We start from the raw sequence: 18,782 nt of genomic DNA, 5'->3' as shown, positions 1-18,782 counted from the left end.
ATACTAATTTGTGCATATTCATGGCCTCCCCAGCTCTTTGAGTCTTATCCCATGGAAACGAAAAACCTTTTCTTCAGCCCATTTCATACTGTCCTATTTATAGTGTCGCATATATTTTCTAGGAAAACATGGGCTCGTCCGGGATTTGAACCCGGGACCTCTCGCACCCAAAGCGAGAATCATACCCCTAGACCAACGAGCCACTGTACAAAAACGTCGACTAGCAAGAGACTCAAACATTGGATAGCCTATGCATGCATGCATGCATGTGTAAAAACGGTATCGCTGATTTTGGTTTTGTTTTGCGGTCTATCCTTTCCTCTGCATCGGATCTCATTCTTCCACAAAATGTCATATCATGCGTGCAAAACGGAAAACCACTTTTGCCTCATCTCCAAAAGACATTCTGCTGTGACTGTACGATAGGCCTATTTCATTTCTTGTATCCCAACAATGTAATGTCGTGTATTCCAACTATGCAAGATCTAAGAGCACGATGATGATTGGGCATATATCGGAAAACGCAAATATGATAATAATTAATATTGTCTATCACTATCAGAGTCCAGCTAAAAACAACTCGCTCCTGCTGATCATGTTGAACGTTTCAGCTTTCGTGACCCGGTAGTTGACCAAGTGCATCCGGATGTTATGTCGTCCAACAAAAATGGCGGTGTAAATACTGTTTCAAATCAGGTTTCGAATGAGAGAAAATTAATGCAGAACTATCAACGTTTAATTCCTATCTGTACTCATGGCTGGTTTACCTCCGGGAGACCCACAGCTGGTCTCTATGATCGTTAATCACTTAAAAACTCAAGGTCTTTTTGATCAGTTCAGGAGAGACTGCTTAGCCGACGTAGATACAAAGGTAAGCTTGCTAACTTGAAGTGTCTGTTGTTAACGTTAACTTGTAACAATGGGGGTCGATAGTGGTCAACCTTTTGTAGTAAATAGCATCAATACGTTTATTTTATTTTTTTTATCTTTTTTACCTAGGCCTGACAGCTTAATGTAAGACGAGAAGCAAGTTAATGATAACCGACCAATCGACATAACATAAAGCTAACCTTGGTAACGGAATATTACCAGACCAATATTAATAAAGCGAGAAATAAGCAGCTGTCGTGTGCAGTTCTAATTGAGCACTCCAATTTCACGGAAAAATGTTGAATGTGAAATAACCACGTTTTCACTTTTCAAAGCTTGGTTCAGCTTGGTTGATGTTTAACAATGCGTATCCTTTAACTTTGCTAGAGTTTTCAAATGACGTTAACGTGACATTAAGTTTATGTGCACATATTTTCAGCCTGCTTATTTGAACCTGAGACAACGCGTGGACAACTTTGTATCAAATCACCTCTCGAACCACACATGGAGTCCTCATCTAAACAAGAACCAACTGCGAAACAACATCAGACAATTAGTACTGCAGTAAGTTACTAACAGCCCACACACAGACTATTCTTGATAGTGGAGACTGAGAGAAAGTGGAATAGAACATTATGTCCAATATGTGTTTTAATGTTCTGCATTCTCATTAGTAGGTCACTTGATACTAAAAGTATGATTCTATGTAATGACTGTATGATATCTGTACTGTCCCTGTGTATATCTCTGTGTGACTGTGTTTAGAGATAAGCAGGAATATTATGACTTTGCAGTGTTTCACTGTTCTGCATGGCTGCGTCAGTAGCTATCTGCTCCGGATTGCCAGGCTGCCACTAATCAGAGTCTGATTCAGTGTAGTCCACGTGATATGGGTTGACCAACGTCAGCCTGGAAGGATACTTAAACCCTAACTATTTCCTTGTCTAGTTAGAGCAGCTGATGGATCTTTAGGTGAAGTCATGCTGTCTCTCCCTTGATGCGCATCATTGTAAATAAACTCTGTTCCTGATTTTTCATACTATTGGTCTGACTGGGTCTCTATTAAATCTATGGTATCAAAATTACCATCAAGACTAATTAATATTGTGGACAAGTGCTCTACAAATACTTTGTAGAGCATTTGTCCATAATATTGATCAATAGTCTCCACTATTTTTTTTATGTTTTAAACATAGGTTTACATTACTATGTTTACAAATAGTAATGTAAACAGTTGATCAACTCATCCTAGATCCCACAGCAAGCTCTCACCATGCTCTGTTCCTCTGTGTGTTCAGGTCTGGAATGCTCGAACAGGGAGTGGATAGGATTGTGGCTCAAGTGGTGGATCCAAAAATCCACCACATTTTCAGGCCACAGGTCGAAAAGGTGGTCCGAGAGTTTTTATCCCCAGGAAGCCATGAAGAGGAACCCTCTGCATATTACCCTCCAGGGGAAGAGCGACAAGCCTTCCACCTTCCACCATCAGGTAAGAAGACTGTGGATCTGAACCTGAGCAACTGATCAATGGCCAGTCTTTCCTATTGCAGGGGCCCAGTTGCTGCTATAGCACCTCTTTATGATATAGTTAAATTTCTAGACCTAGGCCTATTTTGATAGCTTGCTTTTTAATGAGGGAGTTGCTTCACCAATGATATAGTATAACATTTAGGATCACTGAGCTAAATGAAATGTTGCTCATAATTGGTTTTTGTTTCCCTCAGCTATGATGTCTGCACCGGGCACTAGTACAAATGCCATGTCTATCCTGGACACCATCAGCTCCCTGAACCAGGAGGCAAGTATCCGTGCCGGCGGGGAGAGGGGACTGAAGGCGACAGCAGAGGACCTGGCGGCAGAGGAGGCTGTGCTTAGGGCTGCGGAGGATGCAGCGTTTAAGGCCACAGAGGAGGCCATGCTGAATGGCAGCACCGGGGAACAAGACATGAGCCTCGTGGAGGAGGACGAGGAGGCCGAAGCGGCGGAGAAGCAGCCTGAAGAGGGCGAAAAGGCAGCGGATATGTCCAGCACCGAGATAAAGATGGAGGATGTGAGCGAAGAGATGGACATAGACGGAGAGTCGGAGGGCGAGGACGTGAATGGGGAAGAGGAGGTGAAAGGAGAGCAGGTTGAAGAGGAAAAGGATGTTAAAGAGGAGGAGGGCAAGGACAAAAATATGAGCAAATCACCTGCTCAGACTGCAGAGGAGGCTCTGAGCAAGGAGCAAGACCCTAGCAAGACCATTAATGAGAAACAGCGCATCCGACAGAAAGCCAGAGAAAGACTTAAAGAAGGTAGGATTCCTGCTGTGCATTGGTGTGGACTGCTTAGTGATTTCTTCAGTGTATTGTTACAAGGATACAAGGATACAAGGAAGTTTATTGTCACATGCATATAGTTAGTAATGGGGTAAAAGTGCAGTAGAAGAGGGGTTTAGTAGATTAAGTGGCAAGGGCTGCATTCATGTTTTTGTTTTTTTTACTGTATTAGTTCATTTAGGGATGTAACGGTATGAAAATTTAACCTCAACCTCAAAATTATCATGGTTTTCGCTATTATCGCGGTATTTTTAAAAGTGTATTCAATTTGTTCAGAAAGCACTGATAGGCCTACACAATAGTTGAAATAGTTTCAAAAAGTGTGACCGTGTTTATTATATTACAAAAATGTAGGAAAAAAAACCTTCAAAAGTGCAACTCTTAACCAGGGATGCTGGAACTCATTTTCACCTGGGAGTGTTTATAGAGGGGGTGCTGGGGGTAAAAAATATTGTTACTGAGTAGATGTGATTCCATTATTCTGGTGCGTTTAAGGTGGTCTATTGCTGCTGAAGAAGGGCATACCGGTATTTTTGTTCACATTCATAGGCTGATTGCACTAGCGAACCTGGCTGAGCTGAGCATTCTTAATTCATAGCATAATGTTACCGTGGCATTGTGTCTTGTCCCGTTCACTTTTTCCTTGGTCATGTTTAATTGGTTATGTGTTTATAGCTTAACTTACCCTACCATGACTGAGTTTGCTATTTCGTTATTTGGATCCAATGAGTGAGACCCAGTAAGTGTTCAAAATAAAACTTTAGGCTACGGTATTCTTCTGATAATGTGAGTGGAATGGATAGTGGCTACATGATATATCACACGTTTTGCGGTGAAAATGTTCCGCCTTTTAAAAGCAGGTGTAGCCTAATCTGAATCACGGTTAAATCCATTAATTAGACAACAGAATCAGTAGGGGTACTAGTTTTGTTTTATTGTACCAGGCAGGGCTGTCAAAAGCAGGCTCGGATGATGCTGGGGCAATCAACTGTGATAATTATGATATTTGAAATGAAAACAGTAATTGTTATCGTCAACATTTCTGTCGTGGTTCAGGTTTACCATTATGCTGGTAATCGTTACACCCTAAGTTCATATAATTAAATTACACATTATTTAATTAGTTAAATTCATCACACAGGAATAAGTTCTGTTTTAGGGGCTTGTTCATCATCAACATGCATGTAATTACCCCTTAGTCCCTGTGCCCCGATACTGAGAGATGCTTCCTTAAGAAAATCAAATGGTTTCTGTGAGTGTCTGACCATGCATCTTTTTTCTAGAATATTCTCTGGAGGATTCCGATCTGGAGGGCCTGAGTGACATCACAGTGAGCTCTGTCCACACCAGTGACCTTTCTTCATTTGAGGGCGAGAGTGATGATGAGCCACAACCGTCCGATTCTACCGAGGAGGGCGAGATCACATCAGAAGGTCATCTGTTTACATGCACTCTTGTAACAATGAATAATATTGATAGAATGCTGACAGTTATTAGCACTTTTTTGTTCTTTGTGTCATTGACCTCGCTGCTTACATTAACAAGCCTTTGGAAATGTATTATCTTATTGTAGACAATTAATCACTTCAAATATTTTATATTTTTTATAAAAATCATTGTCAGGGGACAAGTCCCAAAAGGCAAAAAAACATTTGCACACCTTGTACGGACAGATGCATTGGAGAAGACCAAAGGTCACCAGTGTAGTAAAGACAGGGAGACAAGTCCCAGAAGTTGACATTTAACCTTTTTTCTGTGTGTGTGTGTGTGTGTGTGTGTGTGTGATGCACAGATGAGAAGGTAGAGAATAAAGAGAAAGACGACACTGAAGACGGCGAGGAGAACAAGGAGCGCAAGCCTGGGGCCCGTCGCCAGGGCTACGTGCACAAACCCTTCCTCTACTCTCGTTACTATAGCGACTCCGATGATGAGGTCACTGTTGAGCAACGTCGGCGGTCTGCAGTAAGTGTAAACAGCATCCCTCGGCTGTTATTATTGAGTTTCTCACGTCACATCCACTTACGACTCATCATATCATAGAAATGTGTATTCATTCCAAACATTTATATTATTGATGGAAAAATGGCCTCTTTTCCCACATATAATGTCCATGACTTTGTCCGTAGGCCAAAGACAAAGAAGAGAGGCTGCTGAAACGACAGCAGAACCGTGAACGCTTAGAGGAGAAGAGGAGGAGTAAACAGTCTCAGATGGAGGAGCCAGGTACAGCATTCAAACGACATCTTTCCTCTCCAAATCTCTGTGCTATTCACGCTCTAGGACATGTTAGAAGATGTGTTAGTCTATCGCCTCTAAATGCAGATTTGTGCATACTTATTCCACTTGATACTTTTTGTAATGGCATTTCTTTGTGTGGAGAGTTTCTTTTGATGTCTTGTGAAGTGTCTCATGACTTGTCGCTGTGTATGCACTTAATGCCACGCGTCCCCTGAAGATCTGAACGTTCTTTCATTAATCTCATGCAGATGAAAGGAAGGCAGTGGATGACACACCGAGACCCAGGGCCAAAGAGGCTTGCAAGGAGAAGAAAGTGCTGGAGAAGAAAGTGGCCCTCAGCCGGAAACGAAAGAGAGACTCAAGGTGGGTCTGTGTGCTGTTTAGTGTAGGGTTTTATGATGTGTCTACAGACCTTTAGGTGCGCTCTTGGCTATGATTTGTTTGCCTGCGTAAGTGATGCCCAACTGGTCATGTTTATCTGTTTAGGAAGGAGGGGGATGCTGGACACAAAAAGAAGGGGGACACAGAAGGGGATGCCATGAGAAGAGATGTAAGGATTGTCCTTTGTCATGCTAACTTGTTGATTTTGTGGTCTTTTCTATTGTCATTTTACTCTCAGTTATTTGTTGTTGTTTTATTCACTTTGGATAGAAGTGTTTGCTAGATGAGTAAACTTATGAGTACATTTTCTTGCAGGACTCTCAGAAGGCGGGCATCTCAAAGAGCCTGTCCTCAAAGTCCATGAGGAAGACCTCTGAGTCGTCTGTGTTGGAGGAGGTCCACAGGAGGAAGAGCGTTAGTGTCTCAGAGGAACCCAGTGAGCCCAGGAAAGTGGTGGACAAAAACCGAACACATTCCTTCATTCTGGACCTGGAGCAGGGGTCCGAGGAGCTGCTCCGACAGAGGACCTCGGGCAAGTTTGACCGGCATTCGCGCAAAGACCAGCACCTCAAGGACCGCAAAGAAAAGGAAAGGGACCGTAGCATGTCCGATGAATCCGCCAAACTCAAGCAGAAGGCCGAGAAGAAAGCAGAGATGCACGGTGACGAGAGCTCACAGAAGGAGGGGGCCGAGGTGAAGGCCACCGCTGAGGACAAAGGGGAAAAGAAAAGCTCAAAATTGAAGGTGGAAAAGAAGACTTTGTCTGTTGGCAGGGAGGCGAGGTCCTCTGTGTCCGAGGGGTCCGCGGTCGAGGAAGGGCACAGAGACTCCGGGCCAAAGAAAACTAAAGCCTCAATGACGGAGGCCCTGAAAGACAAAGAGAAGGACAAAGAAAGGACCAAAGGAGAGAAGGCGGCTGGTAAAAGCGATCCCCGACAGCCTCTTTCTCATCCCGATTCCACGGGATCCTCGGAGGAGAGGTCGGATCTGGAGCAGGGGTCGGAGGGGAACAGGAAGAAGGACAAGCTCATAAAGGAGGTGCTCAAGCGATCCAAGAGTTTGTCCGAGGTGAAACACGCCGAGAAGCACAGGTCCAGGCACGACAGCAAAGACTCGGACAAGGACAAGGTAAAAGGAGCTTACAGCTCGCCCGAACGACCGCATCTGTCCAAGTCCATCTCTGAGAGTGATGGAGAAGCTCGGCGCGGCAGAGATGTGGAGCCTGGGTCAAAGGGGAAGATGTCCGAGAAGTCAAGGTCCAAGTCGAGAGAGGAGCCGAAATCTCCGATACTGTTCAAACCGGACAAGAAAGTTTCCAGTCAAGATGCTAAGAGCAAAGGCGCTGCTTCAGCCAGTAAAGCGGACTCAACGAAGGAGAAAAAGAAAGATGGGAGCTCAAAAGAGGAGAAGAAACCCTCTGAGGAACATTCCTCTGACAAGTCACAGGAGACCAAGGGCACGAGGAAGGCGAGCGAGAAGAAGGCCAAAGATCCCGAGAAGAAGGGAGAAGCCCAAGGAGAGAGAAGAGGCATATCGATGGCTTCCCCTCTTTCGCCAACCACTCCTGAGGCCCCCGTTGCAGAGACGGTCTCTCAGCCCAAAGAGTTGAGTCTGGAGGCAGCGCCCGTTGCGGCTGCAGATCATCACACAGCCGTCGTTTCTGTCGATGTTTCTGATGATGCTTTTGATGCCCTGAGTGACATCACCCCAGAGCCCAAAGGGGAGGATCTAGCTGCGCGGCTCGCCGAATGTGAGGAGCAGCAGGAGGAGGTGAAGGAAGAGCCCAGGCCACTGCCGGCCGAGGCCGACGCCCTGCTGAGCCTGATGGAGGTGTGCAGCTCGGCGGAGAGAAGGGTTGTGACGGAAACGGAGCCGATACAGGAAGGGATCCCGAGTGCAGGCCTGTCGCTGCAGGACGCGGACATGAAGATGAAATTATATGGCTCTTCAGAGTGCTGCAGAAAGTTCCACATGAATGGGTTTTCCCAACGTTCGGAGGTCTGTTAAATCCGTATAATGACTGCTGCAAAGTATATAATGACCTCTGGCGATGGGTTTTGGGCTTCTGATTAACATCTTTCATATCATTCTGTAAGTAATTTGTTCGCTTATTGTAATAGAACGTCATTGAAAGTGAAAGTCAGCAAGTAATATGTTGTCACGCAACACCTGAAGAGTTCTAGTTCTATTTATGTGGCAAACTATTTGTTTTCTCAGTGGAAGCCTCAAAAGGATAACAGAATAATTTTAAAAGACCCATTGTGTGAAGTTTCTTTACTCGTTTTGGCAAGTAACCGTATAATAAACAGGATATTGTATTGTGTGTGGTGGTGTATAATACAGGATGCAACCCATCTCCTGTCACTGCTGTGTATTTATGTGGTGTTGTATAATACAGGATGCCCCAGCTGAGAAGTCTAGCGAGGAAGAAAAGCCTTGTGCTGCTACAGTGTCCACTGAACCCACAAATGTTACCTCACCATCTCAGAACATGGAGGGTGTGTTTCTTATCTTTTTTTAGGGATATTACATACCAGTAATTTCCCAACTATTAGCTGTGGTTTATACATTGATTTTGCAAAATTTCTTCAGCTATGAGGTTAATACACGGAGGCAGTTAATATGGTATTAATATGGTTTTATTTTTTTAACTTGCATAAAACACTGTCCTGTGGTTTATACAAAATGCGGCTAATACACAGGAAATTACTGTATTTATAAGAAATATATTTAAAGAATATTTATATCCCTTATATTATATTCAAGGGATAATTGCAGGCAGTGTCTACTATTCAAATCTACCAATCAACTCCATCAAGAATTCTGTGTTTGTATTGTCATGCCTTTCTGTCACATTTCTAATTAACCACATATATTTTTTTCTTTGTTCACAGTAGATAATTTGGCTGATCAGAAGGACCAAGAGTCCCAGGCTCCCTCAGTTGTGAGTAAAGACATTTTGACTAAACGTTTGGAGAGATTACCTCAAAAACGCCACTACGCTCATGTATTTAGTCAAAATGTAAAAGTAAAACTAACCTCATGTATTTATGTCTTTTTTTCCGAAGGATGTGAAAAAAGAGGAAACCAAATTAAGAGGTAGAGGCAGAAGGGTGTCCAGCCAGACCTTGGCCTCTCCGTCGGAGACCGGTGAGATCTGTGCACCTCAGTATCTTAGCGCTGTAGTGCCACAACAACCACTTTCTCCTCCTGCCACACTTTGGCTAATGCTTATAATGTTACAATGTCTGCACTCTTACCCTCTCGCTGAGGTCTCCACTGCACTGTAGCTTGAATGTTGTTCTCTTTCTCTAAGTCGCTTTGGATAAAAGCGTCTGTTGGATGAATTAACGTAATGTAAACAAAGACGGGTCAAATGAAGCCCCTTTCATCTGATTATCCTCTACATCAAACCAGAACAAAGCTTTCGAATGGAGCTCTTCATGCACTATCAGGTACTGAGTGATGTGTCTTTCCTCCATTCTGTTCTGTGCCAAGGCTCAACCTCTACTGTGTCTGACGTTACTGAAGTTAGCCAGCCAGAGGCGAGTGAGACTGAAGGACCCTCCAGCTGTAAAGAAGGTACTCTACAAGCCATTAACAGAACAGCGGAACATGCTTACATTCCAGTGCTATTTTCTTAGTTTGTATATGCTGTGTTGTTCCATGCTATAATGTCTGATTCTCTCTGCGATATCCTAGGAGAGGTTCCTCGTGAGTCTGCAGTGACCGAGGTATGGAGTGTTTCATTGCCATATTAAACGTGTTTGTATATAATGTGTATAATCTAGGCAGAGAGACTTTAGGGGCTGTAAAAGTACTGTTTATGTGTTCATAATGGGAGCGCTCTGTGCTGTTTCAATTGAGCAGACTGAAGAAGACCGGACACTAGATGACACCTCTAAACAGGAGGAAGCTTTACAGGACACAAGAATGCGAGATGACATCTCTAAACAGGAGGAAGCTTTACAGGACACAAGTAAGTCTGAAATGGTAGAGTGATCGTATAAAGTGGAATTTGAAATGTCATCCTAATCCTTTTATTCCATACAATTCAATCAATATTTAACCAAACAGAATTAAACTGAATTGACTACATATTTTATTCATGGTTAATCTTTGTATTTAACGTGACTAATAACGAAATCTTGGACATTTGGACACTTTGCCACATTTCTGATTTGCAGACAATGGTTATCAAATAATCTAAGCTATCCAAGTCAGCCGTGGCCTACTGGTTAGCGCTTCGGACTTGTAACCGGAGGGTTGCTGGTTCGAACCCCGACCAGTAGGCATGGCTGAAGTGCCCTTGAGCAAGGCACCTAACCCCTCACAGCTCCCCGAGTGCCGTTGTTGTTGCAGGCAGCTCACTGCGCTGGGATTAGTGTGTGCTTCACCTCACTGTGTGTTGACTGTGTGCTGAGTGTGTTTCATTAATTCACGGATTGGGATAAATGCAGAGACCAAATGATCCTCACGGGATCAAAAGAGTGTATATACTTATATACTTATATGTATATATTCTTATACGTCAGTATTATTCTTTAACATGGAACAGATAATGTGTTTGTCATTTAAAAATCTATTTCACTGTTGTAATGTGTGCCATTTAAAACCCCCTTGCATGAATGTAATTGTAGTTCTTAGTCATATGAACTGCATGAATGTAATTGTAGTTCTTAGTCATATGAACTGCATGAATGTAATTGTAGTTCTTAGTCATATGAACTGCATTTTGGTAAGTGTGGTCAGAGTGTAAAGTTAAGTAGTGGGGTCTCTGGTATGACCCTGGTTCATCTCTTGACCTGGCAGGTGTCGCACCCGATGAAACTCCTCAACAAGAGAAAGAACCAGAAGCTGTAAGTACTGATTCCTCAAGCAAGGAGAATGGAGTCCATGCAGCTTTTTATGATGGATGATCATTTATGCACTTATGCATAGTAGAATGACAAACTGGGTTTAGCATAGTAGTTGTTGGGACTGTTTCTCTATGAGCCATTTGATACATTCTCAATGGCGTTCCAGGATATACCTGAGAAAGTGGAGGTGACGAGAGGAACTCGGAGAGGTCGTCAGGCCAGACTAGTCAAGCAGTCCAGTGAGTAGACTTGTGTGTGTGTGTGTGCTTTATTGTTGCTAATTTGATACCCCATCCCACACACACACACCAACCTATCTGCTCTCTTGTTGCAGGCAGTGCCTCTCAGTCGGACGGTCAAGAGGAGGAGAGGGGATCGGATGTGTCAGAGATGGTACTTCATCTGTTCTGGCTTCCCTTAATCTGCCTCACGCTGTGTTCCTCTCTCACCTTAGCTCCTGTCCTAACTCCCTTTCTCTCCTTTTCTCAGGATGAAAAATCCGAGGGCAGAGTGACCCGCAGAGGAAGAAGAAGTGCGGTGGCAGCAGCCAAGGACACCAGTAAGATTCATCTCCTTCTGACAACTCCTCATACTGGATTCGCCATTACAAAGCTTTTGTGACCGTGTTCATCCACGGCCACAGTTGGCTTGTGTTGGCTGTAGCCATGTCTGCTCAATAATCGATCTGTGGTTTGATAGGTAAAGCCAAGGCAGAGAAGGAGGTCACCACTGACCAGAGCTCTGAGCAACAGGTGGAGGTGAGGGTCACCAAACGCACTGTGAACGTGTAGTGCACATAGTACTGTCTCTGGACTGACTAGAATTGCTGCGACTTGTCGACGTAATCGACAAAGTTGACGCTGATAATTTGTTAACGTAAATATTTTTTTATCAACACGGCATTTACCAGTGAACTAAAACAAGATTTTGGATTTTTGGAGGAAAATGAATTGTTTAATTGTTTAGACTATAAAATAGTCGTTAGTGGCAGTCCTAGGACTGACTGTCTCTTTGCTTGTCCTCACCTCTTTGCTCGTCTGTTGGTCTGTGCAGGACGCGGAGAGTGAGAAGGCCACCGAGCCTGAAGCTCCGCGCCGGGGACGCTCCTCTAAGGCCGCTGCCCAGTGTAAGTCCTCCTCAGCTGTTGAGTGTGTGGCCCAGGACAGGACTAAGTGTATTGTGTGTCTTGCTTCCGCCCCTCACTGATAATCTGGCGCGCGTCCTGATTTAAAGTCACATGTCCTGTTCTCCTCAACAGCCCCAGAGAGCCAGCAGGAGGAGCAAGGAGGAGAGGAGGGGCAGAAGGAGGTGGGTTTGTCCTCTCCTCCTGTGGAGATGATGGTCATTAGCAATGACTATACTCTATATAAGGTCATTGGTCATTAGCCTTTGATGTGGGACATGGGAATCATTTGACCTGCACTATAGATTAGATTCAACTTTATTGTCATTTAGCAGAGGACAGGTACAGAGCCAATGAAATGCAGTTTAGGCCTGGATGAGACTCATTCTAGTGTTTCTACCCGTTATTTATGTATTAGCTTTGTTTGTTTGTTTATTTGTGTTGTCCATCCAGACTGAGAAGGTTGAGGAGCCAACTGTGCGCAGAGGCAGGCGCTCGGGAGCCCAGGCGAAAGAAGTTGCCGCAGGTAAACACAAACCACTGCACCTCAGTCACTTAACACTGCAGGTAAACACAAACCACTGCACCTCAGTCACTGAACACCACAGGTAAACACAAACCACTGCACATCAGGCACTTAACACCGCAGGTAAACACTGACCACTGCACATCAGGCACTTAACAGCGCAGGTAAACACAAACCACTGCACCTCAGGCACTTCTAACATGAGCCCCAGCAGCATAGTCATGGCACTGGCGGAGATCATTTACATTCCAGTAGACAGAGCTGCTGCACATTATGGATCTGCCATATGTATTTGTGTATGCGCCTTACCCGGGTGGAAAGGCTGCATTGTTTGTAAATGTGGACATCAAATAGTGAGTTACCCCTGTTACGCAGCATGTGCTCTCAACAGTCCAACAATGTGCAGATATAAGAAGGCCACATGTTGCCTAGTGTGCTTTATCTCCGTAAGACTTGCAGATATCTGTGTTTCTGTTTATGGCTGCTAGAAAACATAAACAGATAAAGAAGATAGACTTGTGTTATGCGTTAAGACCTGTACGGATGTAAGATTCTGTTTGACCACGGTTTCATTCAGTTCCACACAGTTTCTAAATGATCTATCATTCTGGAGGGTTTCTAGTGGCTAGATGTCTGTTTGCTTCCAGTGTAGTTTGAGATTGGAGTGCAGTGCGTCTGCTGTAAATCTGTAATGCATCTGCCCCCACAGGAAGGCCTGGTGGTTTGAAGAGGAAAAGGTCTGAAGAAACAGAGGATTCTGGAGAGGTGAGGGTTTTTTTTAACCTCTAAATGTCCTCTATTTTTTTTTTTTTTTTTTAGAGTATTTTACACAATTTTTCCATGTTGCAGGTCACAACATTATGGTCTTTGTGATCACCAGGGCGGTATTCCAGAAAGGAGGTTTAACAAACACTGAGATAAACTCTAGGTTGTCTGAATCTGTGACAACTAAATCCGAGCTGTCGGTTTCAGAGTCGAAACCATGAGTGAATCTGGTGACACGAAGAGCACCTTATTTTTCAGAGGCGGAGCAGCAAGTTCTCCTCGAGGTTTACGAGGAGGAGAGAGCTGTAATAACAAAAAAGAGCCAAACTTATGTGTCTACCAAGGAACGAGAGCATGTTTGGCATTGAATAGCCTAACTGACCTTTGTTCAAGTTTATTAAAGATTCCACTGAAAAACGGAAGCGCCTTCGCAAAAACTCGTTTGAATAAGACAGGATATCATGTTGTGGTCTTATCACCCTCTCGCGGTAAATAGCATGGATGATTTATGCTTCTATATCAATCGGACCTTCCTCAAAAAGAAACGCCACTGTGCGACAAAAAGTGCACTTAAATACCCAAACATAACCTACCCCCTACCAGGATCAGAGCCTATGTTACCATAGCCTGACCATTTTGAAATTGAAAACTGATGTTTACCGCTCTGGGTTAAGCCAGTAAACCCGCTTTCTGGAATACCCCCCTGAGCTACTTCAGTCCTAGTAAACATGACTTTTGTGAGGTAGAGAATAATTTTTAGCAAAGGTAGTTTCTCTTCTCTTGCTCTCTAGCACCCTCTTGTGGACAAGTCACCCATTTCATATGATTATTTCAGGTCAACTTCACAACAACCAAATCACTAGTGTTCCTGGCATGATTGTGGTTCACCCAGCCCATTTGTTTCAATGCTTTTTCCAACAAGAGACATTAGATAGATAGATAGATAGATAGATACTTTATTGATCCCCAGGGGAAATTCAAGTACATGTGATCCCCTATTGTAAGAGAGACGATGTGTTTGTGTGTTTGCAGGAGGTGCCTGCTGAGGAGAAGAGCTCAGAAGGAACAGAGTCGTCCTCAGGCCAGGCCCCCCAGGAGAGCACTGGTGAGACTTGAGTCTTGTGATGTCTGCATTTCACTGGGTTCACCGTCCTCGCTATTCAGACGTGCCTTCATCTGTCGTTGTCTGTGTCCTGCTGTCCCTATCTCTCTCTTCCTATTTCTAACCTGCCTGTTTTTTTGTTGTTTGTTTGTTTTTGTCTTTTCTCAGCATTGAGTCAGTCTGAAGAGCCCGAGGAGGAGAAGCAGGAGAGCTCGGCAGAAATGAAATCTGATAATGTGAGTTTGACTCAGAGCTAACCCTTCATCTCTTGGTTAGAAATGTACCCCTATATCTTTGGCACAGACCTGAGAATTCTCAGTAAACACATAGCACTGTTGGTGATGCACTTTTCCTGTGTTCTGTTTCTCTCTAAAGACACATTATTTATATTTAGACACATTATATTTAATAGTGGCATTGGTCATTAATGTTTTGTCTCATTTGAGCTTAGATCTGTCCACTGTAGTTAATTGGCGCAGCTGAGTGGTAGTGTTTGGTGTCCACACAGGGAGAGGAGTCCGACAAGCCCCAGAAGAAGACCCCTCGTAGGGGAAGGCCACCCAAAGCAGCAGCAGCAGCAGCAGCAAGCGCCGACTCCACGGAAGACGCGGGTGCTCAATGCAGTAGTTTGCATATTTGTTTGTTGATTTGTTTGTTTGACTGGAGCGGTGCAACGGCCTGTGTGTTTCATCTACATGTGTCCTTGAAGCCACTTCAGCTGACCGCTTTGTGTTTCCCCCTGCAGACAAGGCAACGCCAACGCCGGACAAAAAAGCCAAGAAGGGGGAGGAGCAGGAGGGAGAGCAGAAAGAGGAGGATGAAGAAGAAGAGGAAGATGGAGGAGAAGAGGAGGCAGAGGCCAAGCCCAGAGCCACGCGCTCTGCAGCCCGTCTGGAGGCGGAGAAGTGAGTCCGACTGGCTGACCATGGGCAACTGCATCTCCGTCGGTCACATGTGTTTACCTTCATAGAAAGCTTTATTTTTACCAAGTCTGAATATCAGATATTGTGTTTCGTTATTTATGCTTTTTATTGTGTGTGTGTGTGTGTGTGTGTGTGTGTGTGTGTGTGTGTGATTTGTCACAGGAATAAGCCCAGTAAGCCCTCCACTCGAGCTCTGAGCAAGGTGAAGGAGGATAGCACCCCCAACACACGGTATGTCGATATAACAAGCGCTCGTGTTTGTGTGGGTGTTTGTTTATTTAATTTTATTATAGTTTTATGTGGTGTGTGGTTGGGGGCAGGGGGTGATGGGCAATACACACTGAACACCCCTATTCAGGCGGCAAATGTTAAGTGTTTCCGTTTCTTTTTGTAGTGGCGCGAAAGGGCAGACAACGGCAGCAGCCAAGGGTGGACGCAAACGGGAAGCCAGTCCTCCAGCTCCACGCACCCGAGGAGCACAGAAACCAGAGGAGCCCCCTGCCAAACGCACCAAGAGATGAAGTGACCTGTGCCAAGCTACAGTAGAGCCAAGGACCCATACACCTGCACATGTCCTCTGAAGACATACATTAATTGCTTTTTTAAAAAATCATTCACCTTTTGTAAATAGTTATTTTTTATTAGATACTTACCCCTGTGAATGATCCGCAGGCCTGTATGGAAGAGGAGAATGAAAGCAGCGTTCCATGGTTAGACTAGGCTTGCACTAACAGCAGTTAAATGTACTCCTGCCTCGTTATAGTTCCTGTCAAAACAGTTCCCCAGGACTGAGGCTGACCCTGATGTGACCCTGATAGAGGCATATCTTCATCAGAGTGGGGAGAGAGAATCACACCAAGTGCCATGAGCCAGACAGGAGTCTCACTCTGCTTATTGGGAATTACTGTGTTGAAGTGTTTTTAGTGTCATCAATCCAAGACGGGACATGGCAACTACGGCGCGTGTGACGCCGCATTCTTTGGTAATATCCTAACAATGTAGTGAAGATCTTGTAATATACAGAGCAAGTCTTCACAAAAAAAAAACTACCATGTCTGTTTTGACTAGTGTTCCGAGAAAAGAAAACAATCAATTTTTCTTCCAAGTGCTTTTAAAATGTTCTTTTTATCCATTATTCCATCTTGTCATGTTTGACTTGCATATATTCATTCTGTGAATGTAAAAAAGAATGTAAGCTTTTTCCTTCCGTGTAAAGTTTAGATGTACGATTCTGTAGGTGTTGTTTGGTTTGCGTTTCTGTACGTATTTGAATGGTTTCTGTACGTATTTAAATGGTTTTTGTATTTGAACTTCAGCATTGCTGTACACAGGTGCTGCTGCTCCACATCAGTGTTCTTCACAATAAAATCCCCTGTTTGTATCCACATGGCCATTCCTAATCAGAGACGTTTCAGAAATGGACAACATTACTACTCGGATAAACAAGGTTGGGGAAATCAAAGGCCAGATGATTCAGACAAAATCAAATCATGAGTGTGTGTATATAAAAATAAGAATATATGGGTCAATGACGTGACGCTCATTTTTTTGTGTACATATGGGTTACATACATTTAAAATAGTTAAAATTTGAAAATAATTTGACATTATTTTCAAATATCATTTTCATCAAACCCTAATCTTAAAGTTTTGGATTTATTTAATTTTGAAAGAGTATTAACTGAATTTGGGTAAAATTGTCAACACGGTGTAACCAGAAAAACATGAACCAAATAATTACACTTGCTGAAAAAAATGGGAAATTCTCTCCAAAATCCCTTCTAAAATAATCTGGCATGATCTTGCACAAGAACTTTTCTAAATGTAATACAAGTAATGAAACCCCATTGTTCTGAATGTTTGAATTAATATGGGGAATCGTGTCTGTCACATCAACCACTTAAAATGTCAAGTAACCACCATTTAAGGAGCAATTTTGTATGAATTATGTCAGAGAATCATGTGACAGGAAATTATGTCATAGAGAAGGACCCTTCAAGACCCCAACTGCTATGTGTCAAGGTTAGCAACTCTCAAGTAATATAATAGTGTTTTTAGGCCATGGCCAGGCAAGCTTAGGCTACATGTCAAATGGTATGACCTTTTGAAAATGTTGATAAAATCATAATAATCATAAAATATTCAATTTAAAGGGACACCAGGCAAGCCTGATGCTTTTTCTTTACAAAACTCCCCCTCGCTCGGTCTGAAGCTCTTTTCCTTTTCTTTGCGTCTTCCGTCAAGGGTTTTCGCTGCTTCTTCGCCGGCTCTGCCATTATACACACGTTTGCAACAATCTCTAGCGTTTCGTTAGCCTGCCTCTGTGCTGTAAACTGATCATGCTTCGGTCGGCGGGTAGGATACACCGAACTTGCAAGTGGGATATTCTTTCTACAGGCAGTAGGGGCGGGCGAGAGAGCCTTCATTCGCCCCGTAATGAGTCATTTAACATATAGCCTACCGATTTACGAAGATGATTAATTAACACGAAAACGTTGCCTGGTGTCCCTTTAATGTAAAAACTGTGTTTGCATATTCACATAAAGGTGAAGTGTGTACATAGTTGTCCATAATGATGCCTGCAAATTTTGCTTTTAAATAGAAATGTCAAATGGTGTAACCGGTTACACCATTTGACTCTTTTCTGTTTGAGACCAGTTTGATCAGATTCAGGGCCAAGAGTATGTAATTTTAGGTGCCAATTATATTATTTTTATAATTTAAATAGTGACTAACTGTTTAGCATGAACAATAGCTTTAAAAGGGTTTAATTAGATTGCAATTTAAGCGATTTTTGAAATGTTAAAGCTTTTCATTTTAAATTTAAACTTCCATAATATTTTTATTTTTATTATGATGTATGTAAACAGTATGTTCAAATTATAAATAAATAATATAAATACATTTATTATATATAAAATGTACTTCTTGTCCCCCAATGGATGCCACTTACAAGCAAGAAAAACTGGTCTCGCCACAGAGTGCATGTGAACGCAGATCCTGCTGTTGGTTGGTTGTTAAGAAATGATCATACCCACTCTTTCACTCACTCTTATTCTCTCTCACACACACTTTGGGCCCTAATTTAGCAATATAAAATGCATGGTCACTAGCAAATAGCGTAAATACATTTAGGGGTTTGTCCAGTCCATTCGGGGTGGTTTTGTTATCAAACGTCAGGTGTCTGGTGCAAAAAGGTGGCTCTTATGTTTCTTAATCAGTCATGGGTGTGTTTTGGGCTTAACATCCTTTAAACCAATGAGGAGGACATCTGTCATTCCCTTTAACAGCAAGCAACGGGACTTCAAACAGCGCATCAGTATTTTGATAGTCAGCAGTGTATTTGAAAGAATTTGCTTGTACGCAAGACCGTATGGAACAGGTGTTCCACTAAGCCATTCTTTACTAAAACCGAGTAGAGTATAGGCTACACACATTTGCACTTGTCTATTAATTGAACATATAGGCAAAGTGAAACTAACTTCACTGTGGTGTCATAGTCAATGACAAAACAGTTATACACAGTTAATTACTTTCAGTATTGACTGACAATGGGTTACCAGCAAAAACAGTGCGTCTTCAGCTGTGTTTCATATGCACCTTTCGCTATAGACCAGCAGGCTTTTCTTGGGCAGTGGCGTAATGCTTTTTAGACGGTATAAGATAGCGATTTTTAGA

At 43.2% G+C, this 18,782-nt stretch overlaps 2 protein-coding genes and 1 non-coding gene across 5 annotated transcripts; 2 read left to right on the top strand and 1 right to left on the bottom strand.

Moving 5' to 3' along the window:
* Window positions 1-130: 130 nt before the first annotated feature.
* On the bottom strand, window positions 131-202 carry trnap-ugg. The gene has a single exon. It is a non-coding gene; the product is annotated as a tRNA-Pro (tRNA).
* Window positions 203-639: 437 nt separating this feature from the next.
* Window positions 640-7,814, top strand: bod1l1 (biorientation of chromosomes in cell division 1-like 1). Its single transcript, XM_048262598.1, has 10 exons — window positions 640-871; window positions 1,310-1,434; window positions 2,169-2,359; window positions 2,595-3,164; window positions 4,472-4,621; window positions 4,981-5,150; window positions 5,315-5,411; window positions 5,675-5,789; window positions 5,913-5,976; window positions 6,123-7,814. The coding sequence occupies exons 1-10, from the start codon at window positions 755-757 to the stop codon at window positions 7,812-7,814; spliced, it is 3,291 nt and encodes a 1,096-aa protein (XP_048118555.1). The 5' UTR covers window positions 640-754.
* A 397-nt stretch (window positions 7,815-8,211) lies between these two features.
* LOC125307372 (cilia- and flagella-associated protein 251-like) lies at window positions 8,212-16,508 on the top strand. Of its 3 annotated transcripts, none has more exons than XM_048263313.1 (21): window positions 8,212-8,305; window positions 8,705-8,751; window positions 8,876-8,957; window positions 9,306-9,389; window positions 9,510-9,541; window positions 9,678-9,786; window positions 10,620-10,666; window positions 10,833-10,905; window positions 11,001-11,059; window positions 11,156-11,225; window positions 11,366-11,424; window positions 11,720-11,792; window positions 11,925-11,974; window positions 12,243-12,315; window positions 13,025-13,080; window positions 14,113-14,185; window positions 14,351-14,418; window positions 14,691-14,805; window positions 14,928-15,087; window positions 15,268-15,336; window positions 15,500-16,508. In XM_048263313.1, the coding sequence occupies exons 1-21, from the start codon at window positions 8,299-8,301 to the stop codon at window positions 15,624-15,626; spliced, it is 1,533 nt and encodes a 510-aa protein (XP_048119270.1). In that variant the 5' UTR covers window positions 8,212-8,298; the 3' UTR covers window positions 15,627-16,508. The 3 variants fall into 3 exon arrangements, with proteins under 3 accessions (XP_048119270.1, XP_048119271.1, XP_048119269.1); XM_048263314.1 differs by having other exon boundaries at window positions 8,702-8,751; window positions 14,691-14,793; XM_048263312.1 differs by having other exon boundaries at window positions 8,702-8,751.
* The last annotated feature ends 2,274 nt before the right edge of the window (window positions 16,509-18,782 follow it).

This window comes from Alosa alosa, chromosome 14 (genome assembly GCF_017589495.1).
Source record: "Alosa alosa isolate M-15738 ecotype Scorff River chromosome 14, AALO_Geno_1.1, whole genome shotgun sequence".
NCBI classification, from domain to species: domain Eukaryota; kingdom Metazoa; phylum Chordata; class Actinopteri; order Clupeiformes; family Clupeidae; genus Alosa; species Alosa alosa.
This window is presented reverse-complemented; position numbering and strand designations above follow the sequence as displayed.

What these genes read in the sequence shown, in the direction of transcription:
- bod1l1 (XM_048262598.1), top strand. Translation starts at nt 755, where the DNA reads ATGGCTGGTTTACCTCCGGGAGACCCACAGCTGGTCTCTATGATCGTT. An exon ending in TAGCCGACGTAGATACAAAG is followed by an intron (nt 872 to 1,309) that starts GTAAGCTTGCTA and finishes ACATATTTTCAG; the next exon opens with CCTGCTTATTTGAACCTGAG. An exon ending in ATCAGACAATTAGTACTGCA is followed by an intron (nt 1,435 to 2,168) that starts GTAAGTTACTAA and finishes CTGTGTGTTCAG; the next exon opens with GTCTGGAATGCTCGAACAGG.
- LOC125307372 (XM_048263312.1), top strand. An exon ending in CTCTAAGGCCGCTGCCCAGT is followed by an intron (nt 11,793 to 11,924) that starts GTAAGTCCTCCT and finishes TCTCCTCAACAG; the next exon opens with CCCCAGAGAGCCAGCAGGAG. An exon ending in GCCCGTCTGGAGGCGGAGAA is followed by an intron (nt 15,088 to 15,267) that starts GTGAGTCCGACT and finishes GATTTGTCACAG; the next exon opens with GAATAAGCCCAGTAAGCCCT.